Here is a 19,557-nt window from a genome sequence, read left to right on the forward strand (position 1 = left end):
GTCATTTCTACGAACATCTATATGACAACATCATTGCGGTTTTCGGTGTGAAACGCGACGTTTCGTTGAAATCGTTAACCTCAAGTCTGCCTTCCTTTTTTGTTCAAAAAGTTTTGTTTAACCCTTAGCACTCGAGTAGTGATTCCGAGAGTCGCTACATATTATACAATTCGACGAAAAAAATGATAAAATCATTCTGGTTTGGAATGATTTATCGAATTGTATAGTATTACATTCAGAAAAGTTGAAAATTTTTGGCCCCCTAAGCGAACGTTCAACTCGTTCTATGATCATTTAATATTCTAGATAATTTGTTAAGTATTTTGAAGATTTATCCTCAACGAATATACGAGCAGAATGGCATAAAGCAAACCGTCAAATCATATAGTTACATTCCGTACAACAGTGAATAAAACTTGATTTTGATATTCGAAATTATCTTAGCAGCTTTGCATTCATTTGTACAACCGCCATCTTAATAATTCGTGTATTCATGTATAATTCATGTAATGAGTTTCCGTTGGTTCGTAATTGAAAATACTTTAGGAAGTTCCATCTGATACATAACAAAAGTGTACGTCACGGTTTGGCATTCGGTTTACGACACCATCACAATTTCAGCGCATTCTTCGCGATGGAAAAGGCTGCGGCTAAATATTTCGTAACGGTGGATGGTTTACAAACAACCAAACCGCAAATTATTTGAAACACTTCCAGATGAATCGTTGGAGGGAAATTCTGACTATATAATTACATGAATCTCTAATCAAACGTCAAACTACAGATTGAACTATAAATAGGATTATTTTTAGGTTATTGTTTTTAGGTTATGTACGTACGTATTTACCTTAGGATTTAGTAGAAGTCATATGTTTCCCCTTGAAATGTAATGGTTTCCAATTGATATTGTAGTACAGTTGAATCGTGATGAAAAACACTCAAGGATCAATGTAAAAGATCTAACAATTATATGGATTAACTAAACACACGGAATCCGAAACATAAAGCGCACTTAATCGGTACAATAAAGTTTTTAAGGGACGACACTTGGTTCACTTCGCGAGTGTTCTTTGCAGTTCTGCACAGTGCTGCTGCGATATGGTGCAACAGTGCAACATTTCACGCGCATGCGCGGCCAAACAGTAACGTACCGGTAGCAGAGCCCTGAGGCAGTTATATCGGCGGAAATGTACACCTAAACAATCTGTTTCGGATAAAGACTCCAGGACGTGTCCTACTACGAGTTGGATTATTAAACACTGAAAATAAGAGTTTATTCGATTCGAGTTTCTCTTAAAGTTCGTCTATAAAAATTGCAAATTGCATATACATCCGCAGTCTACTCATATGTTTCTTGCAATTGATGCAGGAAATGCTGATTTTGCATAAAGATCCGCAGTCTAGCGATCATTAAGTATTTTCCTATGGTAACTTCTTGCAATTGCAAATGCAGGGAAGAAGTTTCAACGTTTTTATTTTATTGAGGGAGCTTGATGCCTCGGTGCTGGTGAAATCATTCTTTTCTCTATTTTTCTCTACCATCAGTTTGTCATGATACATTTACCGTAGAAGCGAGATATCCATAGTTTTTACCGTGAAACGCTTTCTTCAATCCTTTCTAACCCTACGGTTTATTTACCGTGTAACTCGTGGTTACACTCTCTATCATTACCGTCGATATCCGAGCAAGATAGATATCGAACGATGCTCGCTTCCTGCAATTTCTTATGCTCACTTTGATATATTTACATGGATCGTAAAAACCTACTGCTTCGAGTATTTATGCAACGCTGAAATCATATTAGGAGATTAGGATCTCGAAATCGGTTGCGTGTTTGATTGAATTATTTATCACGCAAGAGTTGCTCCCTTTAATCGATGCATATTTTCTCGAGAAAACTGTTCACTACGTTCTGAATTCGAAATTATAATGCTTCTTGCCAATCGACCTAATGAACATTGTGCCAATCATTTTTAATTTCATGATTTCACAAAATTGCCCGTGAAGAAACATCGCTGCTGGTGTGTTACATTCGAACGTACGCTTGAAATGCAAACAGAATATTAACAATTAAATGATTCGTTAATTGTAAGCTAATTTTATTCAATTTGGATTCCTCCATGAATTCTTCAATTAAGGTGAGTCAAGGTTTTTTATATATTTAACACGGTTAGTGTTAAAGTAATTTTTTCGTTGAGGAATTATTAGCGAATAACGCGGACGGATTTCGTTTTTGTTTATTTAAACATATGCCATATATAGGATATGTTAAATATATAATAAATTGTAAGTTTTGCTTTACATGTACAGTAAATACGGGTTAAATTCTATCTTGTTTGGTGTGATTTTAATCAGGACTAATCTTGGAACGATATTTTCGCCCGAGCGTGACATTCTTCATAAATATAAATTTCCGTTAGTTATACGATACAAATTTTTAAATAAAAGATCCTTTTTTTTATATCGCAACAGAATTTGGTTTTTCTGTTACGAAAAAACAGTTGTCTGTTGTCGATGGCCACGACTCAATTTGGTTTATAAATTATTTTTAATTATTATTTTAATTATTATTTTTAATTAAGGGAAAGGTATATATGTCAGAGAATAATCATATCCGGCAGATGTTGAAAAGATAACGCGAGAAAATCCGTTACGAAATAAGACGAGAATTACTCTCCGCTCTATATTGTTTGTTAGTTGCACGCCTTATATTTCCCCCTCTCACAGTTCCTTTCAAGCGAAAGAAGTCCGCTCCCAGAGCAATTGGTACTTCCGATTCGCTCGTTCGATTCTCAGTGTCTACTTCCTCCTCGGTGTGCCTTCGCACACCTCGTGGCTATTTTTACTATCGCTCGAGCAACGCACTCATGTGAATTGCTCATACGGGATGTCCTGCGTTACACACATCCTGCACAAGGCGTCTTGAACCTTTGCAGAACTCGTATAATGTCACGCTCCGCGGAAGACGATCATTTTCGTCTTGACTGTCACTGTGGAGCGAAGTTTCGACTAGTTTGGATCGCGGAGGGAAACCGTGTCGGGAAGATGAGAAACGTTTGGTGTGATGCATCTACTTTCCACTTGGGTCATCCGAAGAGCGGTGTTGGCATTCATTATTTGCTCAAATGTAATTGTGCGTTCTGTACACTCAGTTTATAAAGTGACCCGAGCAATAAAAGTGACGTGTTTGTTTTAAACGATTAGTTTAGATATGTTGACGACATATTATGTTTATTATTTAACATTCGAAAGAGATGAGCTTAGCGGAAGCAAAACTTATAATAAATTGCGTTAATTAACACTAACCGTACCACGACCGATCAAATGTCCGGTTTCATAGTTTTTATTTTTCAATTATTGAGAAATTAAAAATATCTTTCCATTAGAAGTTATTGCAGACATTTATTTAGTCGAGCACATATTCTTATCAAAATTGTATGAAATCTAAATAAGTCACCTTGTACTTTTGTACTCGGTACTGTTCGTGTTAATAAATTAGTAATTGTATTAATGATAAAATTATAATGAATTGTATTTCGTCGTAGCATTTATACAATTGCAATAATACAAATCCGAAGTTCATCATTAAATACATATGTTTGTTTTACAGACATGTCCCCAGTACGATGGGCTCGCCGGAAGTCATCGAGCTCCGAGTCCGAGAGGAACTGCTATAACGTGCAAACGTCGCAAGTAACGACCGAGCGGAGTTCCACCAAGAAAGACAAGAAACGGATCCAAGAAGAAAGACGACGGATCTGTGAAAAAAGGAATCCGATACTGGACCGGGTGATGAACACCAGGCTGAGCTTTTTCAAGGATCGAGACTCTGACGAGGAGGAGGAGCAGGAGGAGGAAGAGGACCCAGACAAGTTGCAATTCCGTTCCATGTGCGAACTGAGTCAACATGGCTTGAGCAGAAACGAATTTCGTCGGTCCGTCTGCGAGTCAGACTTGAAGGAGATCATCGAAGAAGAGAAAACTCAAGCGAAGAGGAAAAGACGTTCGAAATCACAGAGCAGGTTACCTTATAGGAAGCATCAGGAAGAACGTTTCTCATTCTTGGGTTTCCGTCCCATGTCCGCCCCGTCGCCAGCAGGATTATCTAAGAAGAACGTGATCGAGGAAAATGTTAGTCATCAAAATCGTAGGTGGCGAAAGAGCAAGGAGTTCGTTCAAGACCATAGCGGCCCAGCGAGGTCCATGGACACGGAAGTTCCTACGAGCACCACCGAGGAACCAGCGTATAAAAATGATTCTCAGTTCGACAGCATAACACCGTCCAGTTGCCTGGCGGCGAAGTTCCGAGCGATGCAGGATAGATACCTGAAGAGCTCCACGAACAAATTGATAGCAAAAATCTACAAGAAGGATAGCAAGGACAGAGAAAGAAGAAGACTGAGAAGTTTCTCGTACGGTACTCTGCCTGGCCTCGAGGAACTTCGAACGAATCCACTGTACGAAGAACAGGATCAGGACGACAACGACTCCGGGATTCTGGATAACGATTCTGCAACCAGTTCTCTTCTCGATGACAGATGCAGCAGCAGTGCTTCCGGCTTGCTGACTGGTCTGAACGATTCGTTGCAATCTCCGCCGCAGCTACCACCTAGAAAACCTTCGTCCTCCATTGCGGACGTCGAAAGAACGACGCGGTTGTTCTCTAGCTTGGACGTTTACTGTAGCAGGAACGAAGGTAGAGGTTGCAAGACAGACGTGACCAGGCTCCTCAAAGATTCAACGAGTCAACTGTGCCAAGCTGCGAACAGTGAATTAATAGATCGACAAGACCGGAAGGATTCGAAGCCGCCTGACAGAAAAACCACCACCAGATTGGACACCAAAGAGTTCTTAGCCTCGGAGAACTGTTCGAGTGGCCAGTTACCTGTCATTCGAAACAAGCCGTACACTACCGAAACGATGGTCGTAAAGCTTTTCAGGGAGAGTTCGGATCAGTGTCTGGGTATTTTTATTGCGAAGACTGCGGAGTCGAGCCCTGGTTACCTGGTGGCCCATGTGGTGCCGAACGGTCTCGCCGACAAAGAAGGAACTTTGAGGATAGGTGATGAGATCTTAATCGTGAACGGTAAAAGACTGCGAGGACTCAACATGGCAAAAGCTAGACAGATCCTGGGGAGCGGTAGCGGGCCCGGAGAAGTTGACATCGTTGTTTCCAGGTATTCTGCCTTGGACCAGTCCTCGAAGAGGCTCACGGAGAGCAGCGTTGATTACGAGAACGTCAACGTGGAGAATGGACATGGGGTCATCGTCGATAACACCTCTAAATCGCATTTCAAGAAACATCAAACGTCGAAACATCATCGTGACAGGCGGAACGAGTGTAACAAATCCACGTCCTCGGAGAAATCGATTATGAATATGGATAACAGTGGATCGCAGAGTGTTTCCAACTTTTGTACTCTACCCAGAAGACCGAGGAACACCGTGTCAACGTTCCTGACGGTTGTCTTCCAGAAAGGCCCGGGGAAGAAGTCATTGGGATTCACGATTGTAGGGGGAAGCGACAGTCCTAAAGGAAGCATCGGTGAGTCGCATAACGTTCAACCTCTTCTATTTATTGTTAGTCATATTTATACAATGCCTAAAAGGTAGCGTGCTCTCAATTTCGGAGGATATTAATGTGTTCTAATAATGTTCTTATAGAATAACAAAATTTCTTTGCAATTGTAATTGTACAGTAAAGTCGCGATCTAGCTGCCATCGCCTGTTCCGAGCGGGGACAGAGATCGTGTAGGTAAACTATTTTTTTATGACTGCGTCGACCGCGCCGAAAGTATAAAGAATGCCGAACGTAGAAAAGGACAGCATGGAAACACGGAGACCGCGCGACAGCTCGAGCTTCTTGGCCCCTCGCGGGGATGCCCCAGTGGAAGGAGTAGGCGAAGGGACAGTGATCCTGGAGATCCTCAGGGAGCTAGATCCCGACTTTACTGTAATGGTGTTTTGCAATGTGAAAAGGAAACTCTACGACGTTATAATTAAGATTGCAAAATTAAATAATGAAATCATTAAATTATTAAATTATTAAGTTATTAAATTAATAATTTAAATTGTTTACTTTTGCCAGCATATTCTTTGAGCGAACGTAAGGAAAAAGTATGTCAACACACGTAAATACAAAAATGCGCTATAAAAGTATTAATAATATATTACACAAAATAAATCTTCTACTGAAAATTATTCATTTCTTTAGAGTAATGATAACCAAAATGAGGTTTAAGGAAAACCTTTCTTTTATATTCATTCGAACTGTTTACGAATGCATTTCTGAATTTACGTACTCGTTACATTTTCTTGTTGCGTATATTCTAATAAAATATTCTTACACGTAGATCCTATTTATAGTGGATTCTCGATTAATTTCCAGGAATTTCAAGATATCTTAAATAATTTTATGCTGTACAAATTTTTAATTCTTTATAAATCTTAACGTAATTACGTAACAATTACTCCTCGGAACAGCTGATATATTATTTCTAATACGATTAATATGGTACATCACCAATCGCTAGTTACTACGTCTGAGATCAGTTAACATTAACATACTAATCTCGGTAAAACATTAAATGCATTAGATACAACTTGCATATAAATTTCTTCCTCAGAAGCTTCAACATTTCGTCTTAAGCATCGTTAACAGTATTGCGGCTATCCATTATTTAACATTATGTTGTTTTAAATTATTTAACAAAGTAGTACTAGCTACATACTTAATTAGCTCTAAAATATTTTACGTTCAGGTTTATACTAATCTAATCCTGTAAAATGCTTCAAAATCGTTTGCTCGCAATATATCCTCTTACAATGAAATACTAGACTCGTTCTAAAATAATTATCAGACACATATTCCTATGTAAACTATATCCATTTCTGTTGCTATGATTAGAAAACGTTGTTTGTAGATCGTAATTGTGATTTCCATGAAACTCTGCAGGTCTCTAAAGTACAAACTTGATAAAATGGTCAGTTGATAAATATTTCTTGTTTCAATTCCTATGGTGACAAATTTATAATTTCACTATAAAAGATATACATATAGACTCAAATCTAAGGCAACAAAACGTTTCATTTCATTAAGAGTTGTTGCTCTATTGGATCTAGTGATCTCGATAAGGTAGTCTACGACAAAATTTATGTGGAATATGAAGAGACAAAATGAAGTATGTATGTATTTTTCAATCTCAACGAAAATGAAACGTTCAGAGACGAGAAAAGGCATCTCCAGTTTATTTTTGGCTGGTTCAGAGATACAGCAGAGTTTCATAAAAATGAACGGCGAATACTATGCAGATGTTCGTTGTGAGTCGATGTTATCGAGCGTTAATCCTGTCATCGCGGACTGCAGAACGTCTTATCCTAGCGCGTTCTTCGCTCCTGGAGATGTCTGTTTCGAGAGGCTCGGCTCGCAAACAAGCAGAAAATATCATCTCGGACGTGGCACCCGGTGCTGCGCTTGGAAATGGCAGCGGTTTCCTGCCATAACATTTACGCGCTTGCTCGACCGCTGTACACGTTGCCGATAAATTGCTTCTGCATGTATACAAGCGGTCTCGAGTTTTACGCGCTCGTTACGATGCCGCGGCGCGGTGCGGCACCCGCAAACATAGCCAACAGTACCGTGTAGACGCTGTGTTCTGATGCTATGAGGAACATCGTGAACCACAGCCGCGAGTTATCAATAGTTTTATTAAATCGGTGCAACGCAGATCGGTCTTGCAATCTGATATGAAAGTCGGGTCATTTCTTTTCACGGTTACCAAAGATCCTTAGGCCAAAAATACAGACTGTCCCACGATTACATAAAGTCCCGCGTTTTACATAAAGGACATCGAAAAGTTAGAGGAGCGTTTGAATGAATGCATCACCCTTGAAGGAGAGTATGTTGATGAATAAAGTATCTATCTTAATGGCTAATAGTAGTTATTAGTAATTCCTTACAGTTTAATGTTTAATATGTTAGAATTTGAGATTTCGATTCTATGAATTATCTGTGAAATGAATGTATTATATATTACCAGTCTATATTGTCTGCATGTTAGTTTTATATGTTGTAAAATTTCGATATATTCCTCGTTTCTAATTGATTACTTTTTCTTTGTTATAGGTATCTTCATAAAGTCAGTATTACCAGGCGGCCAAGCCGCAGAAGATGGCCGATTGCGTGCAGGTGACGAGATTTTGGCAGTAAATGGCCACGTCTGTCACGACTTAACCCATAGAAAGGCCGTCCAACTTTTTCGTAATATTAAAACTGGACCAGTTGCCTTACACTTGTGCAGACGCGTGAAAAATAAGGAATTACAGTAAGTATCGAAATCTGTCGAGAACTTATATTTTAGTGTTATTAATACTATCAACGTCTATTTAGCCTCAGTTATCCGCTGCCTATTATAACAATATCAGAATACATTTTAGCAAAACGAAAGATTTGTACAGATTAATTGTTTTTAGTTATAATAGCCTTTAAATGGTCTAAAAAATATGCATTTTCCTTAATGGTTATGTTTAACTTTTGTCGAGAAACTTTGAAAAAGTAAGATTATATTTTCCGTATTTAAAGATGCGATATATTGTATACACTCCCGTCCATAAGACACTTATTCAAATTTGTTTGTTATTAAAGGACCTGTATTATGAAATAAAAACGGTATGTACTTACTAATTTTCTCGAATTTAGAGAACACGTAAATCAAATTTGACCAAAATATCCTATATTTTGTAAAATTTTAATAATTATTCTTATATATTGTAATTTTCAAAATTTAAGCGGGGTAATTGTTTTTCAATTTGGCTTCTAGAGCTTTCCGTAATCACCCCACAATTTCTCAATCTCTTTTTTTCATATTTATATTATTCAAATAGTATACATATGTGTATGTATAGCTACATCTAATCAAAATAAAACAATCAAATCAAGCTGGAAGCTTGCATCCTTTAATTACCATTTTGTTGATGATGATTTATAGACCGGAGTATATGCTATATAATCAGAATTAACCTTTGATGGAAATATCATGTGTGATTCTATTCTTTTTAAATATGTTGTATTGCTTCGATGCTTTTTTATTATATGTTTAAACGTATGTTGATATTTTGTGTCTTAAATACATAATTTAGTTATTAGGGATATCAGTACAAGTTTAATCTTACTGTGAGATTTCACGATACTTGCGATACACACGATTAATGATTTAAAAAGTCTAGTTTTACTTAAAATATCTATTGTGTAGTGGGAAGTTCGCGATGCTTTTATATGCCAACATTAACGGGTATATAATATTAATTTTTAAAGAAGGACTAACGAATGAATAGAAGTAACTTGTAATGTTTACATTTCAGGGCAACGAAGGCTAAATCGTGCGCAGACCTTTTACTCGTCGACGCGTGAAGAAATATTGTACAAGAAGAACTATTGTAAAAAGAAGACTCCGTAAATGTTGTACAAATAAATCCGAGACCTGTACATAATGTAAATTTTGTAAAGTTTCTTAGTAATAAAATGATTATTTAAGAATTGTTCAATGCGACGTCGTTGTTTCTTGCGTAAAACACATTTGCAGAAGTAGATCCTTGAAAGCACCTTAAAAGTACGTCCTCTTTATTGTCCTCTATGATAAAAAATGATCGCATACAATAGATTCACGTTATTTGTATAAAATCTTATAGTAATAATAATGATAATAATAATAATAATAATATTAATAATAAGAATAACTTCAATAATATTATTAATACGAACTAGTTTATAATCAACTACTTACGCAACTGCGACACCGCGATAAATAAATTAATCGAAACAAACATCAAAGGTCGTAGATTCGTTCTGATAGACTAGAATCCTAAAACTTCGTACGGAGCGAACAGTAGTATGTAGATCGCTTAGAATTAAATTGAAAGAGCACTTCCGGTGGGCAGTTTCGTCCATGTCGCTTACCTTTCAACATGCCGCAGATTTTTGTGTCGGTTTTGGATACCTGGAATAGAAAATATATTTTATGTAACAAATCACGATATTAATAAATCAGCAAGTGTACATATTCATAAATATTTTAATATTAGGTAGTACTTTTTTATACTATGAAATTGTGTCCCAGCAAGAGTGGAAAATATTAATATTTTGGAATGGCCCGCTCGTTCTTCCGATTTAAATATTATAGAAAATGTCAAGACGATTCTACGCGAATGGGGACAATGTAATAACGTAAATGAACTAATAGAAAGTATAAATCACAATTGGACACATTTAGAACAAAAACGAATCAAAAAGTTATATAAAACTATCCGAAAGCGATTACTAGACGTAATTCAATTCAAGGGAGGTATCACGAAGTATTAATTTTGTATTTTTATGTGCTTAATCAAACATTTTTCTGTTAGTGTCTTATACTTTTGTCGAATAGCGATCAATTTCTAATAATGGCAGACTGTCTACCATCGAGCTGTGATAATGGTTTGACTCTCAAAGCACAGTAGCTCCTTTGGGACACCCTTTAAATTCACACACATAAGTACCTGTGTCTCCTCGTGACCTCCAGCTCAATAGGACCTTCTCTTACTGCTTTAAACAATTCGATAACTTCTTGATGCGTGTAACCACGCAGAACCTTCCCATTCAAACTCAATATTTCATCACCTGAAACAACAGAAAAAACATTGTATAAATACAAGAGTATCAAGCAAAAGATATATGTTTAATTTCTATGTAATTAGGTATATCGCATATGTAGAAAATGGGGGGAACGTAGAAGGTCCCCGTTTTCGGTTTTCCGCTTATATCTCGGAAACTATGCGTTCTAGCGATAAGACTATTCTATAAAAAATTAAAGCTGACAAAACGTGCCATGAGATTGATTCTATTCAGTTTTTCGCTATCTCGTATAGTTTCCGAGATATCCGCGCTCAAAGTTCACTAATTGTGAAAAAGATATGTTCGCCTTATTTGACTAGCTAACTCTTCAGCACAATTAGTGAACATTGAGCGCGGATAGCGGAAAGAAGCGACCAGAGTCACAGAGTCAGAGTTAGCAGCAAGAAGAATGCATCATCGCGATCGCAGTATTAACGTCGAATCGAATTTCGCGGACACGCGTGTTGTCTCGTCTCCTACGCGATTTTTGCCGGGCTCCTGACGCGGTAGGCGGCAACACGTTATACAGGCGGGTTTCACGCAAGACGTTTCGAGTTTCAACCGATCCTGACAGTTTTTACGAGCACGCGAATGTTCGCGGTTTCCTCGAGCCACTGCACCCTGCCGCATGCTTGTATAACGGATTGCCGGTCGCTTCAATTGCATAAGCGCAAGGGCGACGCATCGCTCCTTCCTGCTGGAATGATCAACGTTGTCCATTGACTCCGTTAATCCTCCTTACACTCTTCACCTTAAATTAACATCAACCATTTTTTCCTGACAGAAATATTAGGTACTCGAATCAGTTCCTGACGTCTACTAATAGATCTCCTAACTAATAGTACTTGTGTGTAATTTGAGATTATGCTCGAATTATTTTCTGGCATTGGACGTGGAGGTAATGGACGTAAAGGTGCCGTCCACACTAGCAAATATTTAGTCTGCATCGAAGTAGTTACTTCATTGAATAAAAATTTATTTTCCTTGGAGTTATGTGAAAAGTTCTATGTAAACGGTTATGTAGAAAATGGAGTGCGAATAACTGAAGGTTATAACGGACGATCCCACAGGTGTGATTACAAGTCTCTCCTCTCCTTACAAGTTTAAATCATCAAGATGATATCTGTAACATTGTATGACGTCGACGAAGCAAACTGACAATCCATCGTCGTTCCCGAAGGGTTGAGGAGCTTCAGGAGGAGAGTAATCTAAAGAGACAAGAGCAAGAATCAAAAGAATGAAATAAAGCAATAGGGTGAGATGGGCGGCCGCTGTTTAGAAATGCACGTGACGAGAGGTGTCGGTTTAAAGATTCGGGATGTGTCCCCGAAGCGTTCACGGTGTGAATGCACGAGCAGCGACGTCGCGTACGTGACGCATTGACACCCTGCTCCGTCTCCATTTATATTTTGCTCCTGAAACGGTGAACTATGCCGGTAAAACAAGATCCTTGCGCGATCCGGACAAGAAATCCTCGATGGATTGCGTCACGTTAAGAAAGGAATGGTGACACGGGAGAGATTACGTTCTAGATACGTAAGGCTTTACAAGGAACACCGGAGGTCATCGAGAGATCCTAGCATGATCATCTAGGCTCAGGTGCATCGATTATTGGCATTGCATCTGGGCTATTTTCATGTGCTTGTGTACGACACTAAGGAATTCTACCGTGCACGGTGGGATTCTTCATGCTCGAGCTATACGGATAACGAGTACGCTAAGGATAATGTACTGTTGCGCGTTTCGTCACGCGTTCCACGGTGTGACATTGTTTTACACGCAACTACATATACAAAATACGAACAGTAATAAATTTCTATGCTTCCAGAGTTTCTTGAAGATCTCACAACTGATAGTACTTGTGTGTAATTTGAGATGATGCAACATGTATCTGATTGGGTACTCGAATATGTTTGTGACGTCTACTAATAAATGTCGCTACTATTAGTACTTGTGTGTAATTTGAGATGATTTAACATCTATATGCAGATCTGCTAATTCAATTACATTGTAATTCAATTACAATTTGAGGTTTGAATGACATAATTCAGACCTTTCAATTAATTAAATTACTAAGTATTTTGAAAATAGTGTATAGATATGTATACATATGTATACATTGTATAGCCATTTTCCAATTAAAAAATTTTTTTCAATGAAATAAAAGTTTTTATTGAAGCGTATTGAGTATCGAGTCTTATGTTTCCCTCGCATGACACTGTTCATGTGAGTCTAACGTCACACAGCACTTCGCTGCACCCTCATGTCCATGGTGGCTTCTTCTGAACTCAAGGAAGATGCTTTCAAGTGTAATTTATTTTAAGTATTGTAAGTACTAATTAATTTGAACTATTCTTAATGGGTGAAATTGATTTGCAAAAGGGTGAATTTGGAGTGCAAAACCTGTACGTACGTTTATTCGAAAAAGAGGAAACGCGGAGTCCTTTTGTGATTCAGTGATTTTGTGGACTCAGTGATTCGAACAAGTGTTACTGTATAAATAAAATAAATACTTTACCTTGAAATAGTGACTTTGACACATCAGCTTGACCTCCAGGGAAAACCCTTCTGACGAAAATCCCCATTTCACCCCGAGGACTATCCCTGCCTCCTACGACACTGAAACCAAGGCTGGGTTTGCCATAACCCTTTTCAAATTTGGCGATGTGCCTCGTCAGGTAATGCTGTGATTCCGTTGTCGATTCGAGACCATTCTCTGCACTCTTTCGCTGCTTGGTCAAACAAGAAAGGGGTAGAAAATCAGGCCTCTTTGTTAATTGAACGTTTTCCTCGGTGGTCTTGCTGGATTTTTCCGACTGTACACCCTGCCTCGTTTGACCGTCGATCAACGACAGGTTGGAAAGGTTCTTCGCGTTTTCCAGGTACTCGTATTCCCCAGGCAATGTTGGCGGACTAACGTACACCTGCGGCACTGTCTCTTCGTAAGCGGTAATTAAACGTATCTTGTTACCGGTAAAGGATTTCAAGAAATCCTGGACCTCTTCCAAGCTCTCCAGAGTTCTGAGCTCCTTGCCCTCGACCTCGACGATTTCGTCACCCAGTCTCAGTCTACCATCCCTATAATGGTCACATTTTATCTTCGTTAGTTCAAACTTGCATTGATTTATTGGATCATTGTTAAAGTTCGATTTAAATGTCCGCTTTCACATTCTTTAATTTTTAATTATTGAAATTATGAAGATGCTCTCTTCTCCATTAGACATTATTCGATACATTTTTTTATTCGAGCACGTATTTTTATAAAAATTGTGAACAATCTTCATAAATTCAGTCTTGCAATTTTTATGAAACAATATGTACATTATATACCGACACATTTTGTACCCATTCAAAATTTTTATTACTCGTTATGTACTAAACTATTCCTTCTAGCTTCGCAAAACGACTGAAGTCGTTTGGTACATTTATCAAAAAGTTATCCTTTTTAATTAAAAGTGTGCGTATTTAATTACTGAATTGCAACAAACTGCAGTGTAATTTGTGCAGAAAAATACGTTCAAGGCTTAATGACAGTTCAATAGATGCATTATGTTTTTTACAATCACATTCCAAAAGTATGAATTCAATAAATTAGTTAATGTTTTTTTCTATTAAACAACTGTGTTTTCGTACCTTCATGAAAATTCCTAATACCGGTATTAATACCGGTATTGCAATCCCTACTTGCAATGGATGCAGACAATTCTTATTTTGCATAAAGATCCGCAGTCTATTTATCGGTGAATAAAAATGAAAGCTTCCTACCTGTGCGCAATTCCGTCGCTTTCAAGCTGCACGACGATATATCGAAGCTCCCCTAACCGCTGCTGCGCCAACCGAATTCCTAGACTTTCTTTCGGATCCCTCTTATGTAGCTGCACCAGTCGACATCGTCGAACCCTCTTCGGCGGTTGAATGATGTCGCTGAGGAACCTAGACTTATCTTGCTGTAGTCTCATACGGTGCGGCGAAATATCAAGGGATTTAGGCGGAGAGCTCTGCAAACTGTTTAATCCGTTTCTATAGGCGGGGAACTGGGAATTCATCGCGGTATCGTCGTACGTTTGATGAATGCTGGGTAACAGTCTGCCGGAGTTGCTCTGATGCCACCTGAATCCGTCGATGCCATCGGCCAACTCGGAGGAATTCCCCTCTCTAACGGCATCGGCTTCAGAATTCTCTTTCGTCCTGGGCTCGTGATTGTTTTCCTGGTCTTGGCACTCGCTCGGCGTGGAACTTCTTATGGGTTTCTCCAACTCGGAATCCACCACGCTGCTGGTATCCGAGCTATCCGTGCACTTTAAGCTTAGCCCCTCGTTCTCCGAAGCGGCAGCGGATTCTCCTCTAGGCCCGTCACTGTCGTACCCCGATTCGTTCGAGCTTACATAGTGAGAGGACAGCCTCTGCTCGCCGCTGGGCGCTGAATTTCTTCTATGATTTCGAAGGGTGGGCACCATATCCAGGTCCACGTTCAACGAGGACGTTTCGGAAAACCTGGACTCGTTCATCTTCCCTACAAAGTCCACCCTCTCCTGGACGGGATCAGCATGATGGATATTCCCTCGAAGTGACATCGGACTGCTGTCGTACGAGCTGTAGCAACCCATGTCTTCCTGTTGGAAGTGGTCATCGATTCTCTCCAACTGGCTCGGATTCAGACTGAACCTATCCTGCTCGCACCTGCTCGAGTTCTTGCGGAATTCCGTGTACGAGTTGAACCCGCCTTTCGGAGCCGAGGATTCTTGAGATTTGTTCGGATTTCCCCGGGAGAAATTGCCGGTTCTCGAACGCCGTCTGCCCAACGTCGTCGTGCCGGTGTATGTGTCCTCTATTTTCAAGGCAGGGAAATGCTCTTCGGAGGCCGTCTTGAATAATCGTTCATCCTTCGATGCGAACGTGCTGTGACGTTCTTCGGGTAGGACGGAGAGTTTCGATCGTAGAAAAGCGTACGGAAAGCTGGACTTTTTCGTTTCTTTGAAGTCGCAGCTGTTGCTCTTCCTCATCGGCGATTCGTTTCTCGAGTGTTCAAAGTCGCACGAACTGAAGTTCGTCACCGATGGGCTACCAAGGGGATAGAGGGATGTACCGGCATCGCTGATATGGTCGTCGTACGCGTCGACATTCTGACGCGCTAGATTATCGCAAGAGACGGTTTTGTCCTTGCGACTGGAGATCTGGAGATCGATCCCTTCCGAGGGATCGTCGCCTTTCACGTAGGTCGGACTGGTGTTCAGTTGACTCGTGCTACAGCTCCTGAACAGATTGTCCTTTTCGCAAGTTTTCAGTCTATCGTCGATATTTTGCGAACGCCGGTTGCCTTTCGCCGAGTTCAGCATCCCCGTGGAACCCATACGGATGAAGAAGGATTTGAAGGGTGACGGTGATCTATGGAACGTTCCCGGTATTCTCTTTTCTTGCTTCGAGTCTAGCTTGAAATCCGGCAGTGACTGGTCCACTTTCGATGGTAAATGATGGTTGTTGTTATTGTTGTTGTTGTTGCTGGTGGTGCAGTTGTTGTTGTTATTGCTCCCGCTGTCGGATCTTTCCGATATAGAGCAAATCGTTTCACGGGAACCAGCCCGCCGGAATGAATCTATCTTTTTACTCATCCTGCGACCCCAAACTCCGAAACTCGAGCCTGGAAACAGTCAACGAAAATGCCAAACTTTAATACCTGTCGTTACAGAAACTTAGGATTGCAGCTACCAACTGCAACGTTCGGTTTGTTTGCGTACAGGGTTCCGCTCTCTCAGCTGCGTGCGTAGTAGAAGCGGGCCGCTCCCGCGCTTCGATAATGTGTTTTTTTTTAATTCTGATGTACCACACACGCCTTTTGTCCGTGCAATGCACAAGATCACGATTTTTCTATACAACTTACGTGTGTCCTTTTTTGGAGGATCCCAGTCCTCGACAAACCTTATTGTCAAGCACCTACCTAATAGAAAAATTAATCGCGGTGGCATAGGAAAAGAAAATTCTCTAAATCCTTGGCGAGGAATGTAGCCGCGATCTAACAGTAAATCGATTGAAAGAAGGGGGCTCGAAACATTTCCCGGAATCCAGTCGAGTCCGCGATGCTGGAGCTTCAGCTGTGCGCGTTCCAATAAAGGGGCACAAGAAGAGACGGTGGATGAGATACCGGGCCATCTCGTAGTACGAAAAACCACCCGGCGGCATCCTCGTCCGTGGTCGACATATGGTCGCCCCCAGGAACGACGACGAGGAACTCGAGTAACAGACTTGAGCTGGTTCCGCGTATTTTGGGACTACTTTTTCGAGGTGTCACCCCGGTTAACGGGGCCGGAGCCGAGGCCATTCGCTCCTATACCATGGTAAGCGATTGTCAGGCTGCTCAGGTATCGGGTACACGTGTTTCGCGATAATGCACGCGGGAGTATGTACGACAGAACGGACTACCAGGTAGCGATAGTACCTAGGTTAACGCGGCAGATCATTTCAGTTCACCCGAACGGACAAAGATCGCGTCATATTATTAGATATAAACATAATCTCGTTAAAATCATGACTAGAGCGTGGTGTGATGAACCTTCCTCTTTAGAATGAGCCCTCACCCAGCTCAAAATATACTCGTATAAGGTCAAACAACGACATGGCGCAGACCCATTTTCCTAGTAAGATTCTAGTTATTTTCTAGTTACAATCCGAGGGTATATACTACCCCCTTAATTAGTCTTACAGCTGATGAAACAGCCCATGTTTTCGTTCTGATTTATACATATAATCACTAACGCGTAATAAATATTTTGGCGTAATGACTGATAACATAACGAACATGAATTTTTCTACGGGATCGTAATGTCTAATTTCCCTGTCGTTGAATTAATTGAACACGAGTCGCCGAGAAGCGTGAAGGGCGTAAGATCGATTATTCATCTTCATTCAAACATGTCAGACATTGATATCGGCCGCTCCGTTGTCTGGACGCGTTCCTATCGCGATGCAAATTGAAAGATAAAAGCGAACAATGGAGAGGCGATAAGTAATTCCTCAAATCAATCTTGAGGGACGAAACGGGAAAATTCATTACGAGTCGAATGCACCGTGACAAGTGCAATGCCTTACATTCTCATTAAGGTAACGAGTAGCATCCGTGGATCGGCGTGTACAGTGTACAATCGACGCGCGCGTGTATTTGCATGCGTGCCTATTGCCTATCGGCGCCATGTCCGGCCCGACCTCAATGACGCGTCAGCATCATTGCTTTATCGTTGATTAATTAGTTCCTTGATTAATCAACTATGAAAGGGCATTGAATGGGGTAATAATTACCTCGCGTGGACTGCTCAAAATGACTGCTGTCATCCTTGGCCGAGCTGGGTAGACATACTCCATGCAAATTGAGAAAATTGGTTTCCGTATCAAAAACCGATTAAGAAGGACTTTTGTTGTTCCGCGTTCCTTGCGAATGGCAACCTGCCAAGTAATGGCTAGCGGTTAGTAGATCTAAGGGAGCCTCAATTTGCAAGTTTACATATATCGTAACTCGTGAACGTTACGTTAAAATAAACATATGAATTAACACATTACCGACCGGTGATTATTGCTTAATTTTGAAAAATCTTTCACATAATAATCAGCACATAATTAGAAGTTCAGATATTTGTTGTACATTGTAATTTATCGTATACATATAGTTTATATGATTTTTGTCAGTAAAATTGAATGCAAGAATCATATAACCACCAATCATAATCGTAAACATAAAAAAAATAGGACTTTTGAGGGCGATGGCGTCCTAGATCGATCTTTCATCTAGGGGTTTTGACTACTGTAAACCCCATCTTTGCATTATAGAGAAATGAGAAGGGTTAAGAGAATTATTTCGTTTTAATGTACGGTGACGTTTTTGGCTGACTGTGTCCTCAATGCGATAACAAACAGCTATGATATCCTTATTAATTTCCAGTGAATTTATTCGTGACAGGTTATTAACTCACCTCGTGAATGTCCATCAAGAACGAAAACCCGAATTACGCGCGTATCAAACTGACTCGCGCACGGCCGGGAAAATTGCTTCCATTTACATTCGGCGCGGCATGCTGCATCAGAAATTCGCCCGTCAACCAATAGGGGGGAAACAAAATCTGCCAATTCAATTACCGTCACGTAATTCAATTACGTTCTTCGCACCGTTCCATCCTCTTCCACCCTCACGCTTCCAGCCATTCAACTTTTAAAATTACGGCGCGGCGCGGCGTCGCGGTGTACAAACAGGCGACACGGAATCAGAGAAAAAGCTTTACATCGCGACGTTGCTCGTAACTGGCAGAGAACTGAGGATACGAGCCGAGAGGACGCGCTATAATCCGTAATTTAATTCTAGAAGAAGGTACCGTGACACGGACAGAACCGTGGCCTATTAAACCAAAGCTGCGACGGCGCAATTTTATCGTGGCTTTAAATCATCCTCGCAAGTTTAACGCCCAACACCTTTTCATCATTTTCGAAATACCTGTGAACATTAAATACCCCGGATATGACGCAAGCGAATTATCGTGATTTCAGGCTCGGTTCACACTATGCATGTCGCGAAATTGAAAGTTTAAAGAGTTTAAAATATACTTTTGTTTATTTCTATTCAAACAAATAAAATATCAAATCGTTTATTACCCAACTTCGATTTCTACATTTCAATTCCATGATCAAAATCACATAGAATATTAAGAAATCCTCAATTACCCGAACCGAAGCCGATGAATAAATATTACTGTTGTAATTGAAAATATGAGTGTTAACTTACTTTTGTTATCCACTGTAAATAGAAGAATGCAGGATGTGTGATGCAGGTGTAAGCATTCCATACGAGTACGATAAACATGCGTTGAAAGATGTATAGTAATACAGTGTTATTCTCCTACGCGTTTAGAGGTCTAACAAAGCAAATGAC

At 40.1% G+C, this 19,557-nt stretch overlaps 2 protein-coding genes across 5 annotated transcripts in view; one reads left to right on the forward strand and one right to left on the reverse strand.

Annotated features, from left to right (window-relative positions):
• LOC143216503 (uncharacterized) overlaps positions 1-10,049 on the forward strand; it is a 55,992-nt gene extending 45,943 nt beyond the window's left edge. Inside the window, exons 3-5 of one of the 2 annotated variants that reach the window (XM_076439618.1) lie at positions 3,612-5,546; positions 8,127-8,325; positions 9,362-10,047. In XM_076439618.1, coding sequence (XP_076295733.1) covers positions 3,612-5,546; positions 8,127-8,325; positions 9,362-9,410 — 2,183 coding nt within the window. In that variant the 3' untranslated portion in view covers positions 9,411-10,047. Of the gene's footprint in view, positions 1-3,611; positions 5,547-8,126; positions 8,326-9,361 lie in introns of both variants that reach the window. The other variant, XM_076439617.1, reaches the window with a different exon arrangement.
• LOC143216500 (uncharacterized) overlaps positions 9,604-19,557 on the reverse strand; it is an 84,502-nt gene continuing 74,548 nt past the window's right edge. For 2 of the 3 annotated variants that reach the window (XM_076439609.1, XM_076439610.1), the window contains exons 3-6: positions 14,415-16,287; positions 13,168-13,727; positions 10,535-10,655; positions 9,604-9,996 (exon numbers count right to left, since the gene is read on the reverse strand). In XM_076439609.1, coding sequence (XP_076295724.1) covers positions 9,960-9,996; positions 10,535-10,655; positions 13,168-13,727; positions 14,415-16,287 — 2,591 coding nt within the window. In that variant the 3' untranslated portion in view covers positions 9,604-9,959. The remainder of the gene's footprint in view (positions 9,997-10,534; positions 10,656-13,167; positions 13,728-14,414; positions 16,288-19,557) is intronic. The other variant, XR_013010572.1, reaches the window with a different exon arrangement.

This window comes from Lasioglossum baleicum, chromosome 15 (assembly GCF_051020765.1).
Source record: "Lasioglossum baleicum chromosome 15, iyLasBale1, whole genome shotgun sequence".
Classification (NCBI taxonomy): Eukaryota; Metazoa; Arthropoda; class Insecta; order Hymenoptera; family Halictidae; genus Lasioglossum; species Lasioglossum baleicum.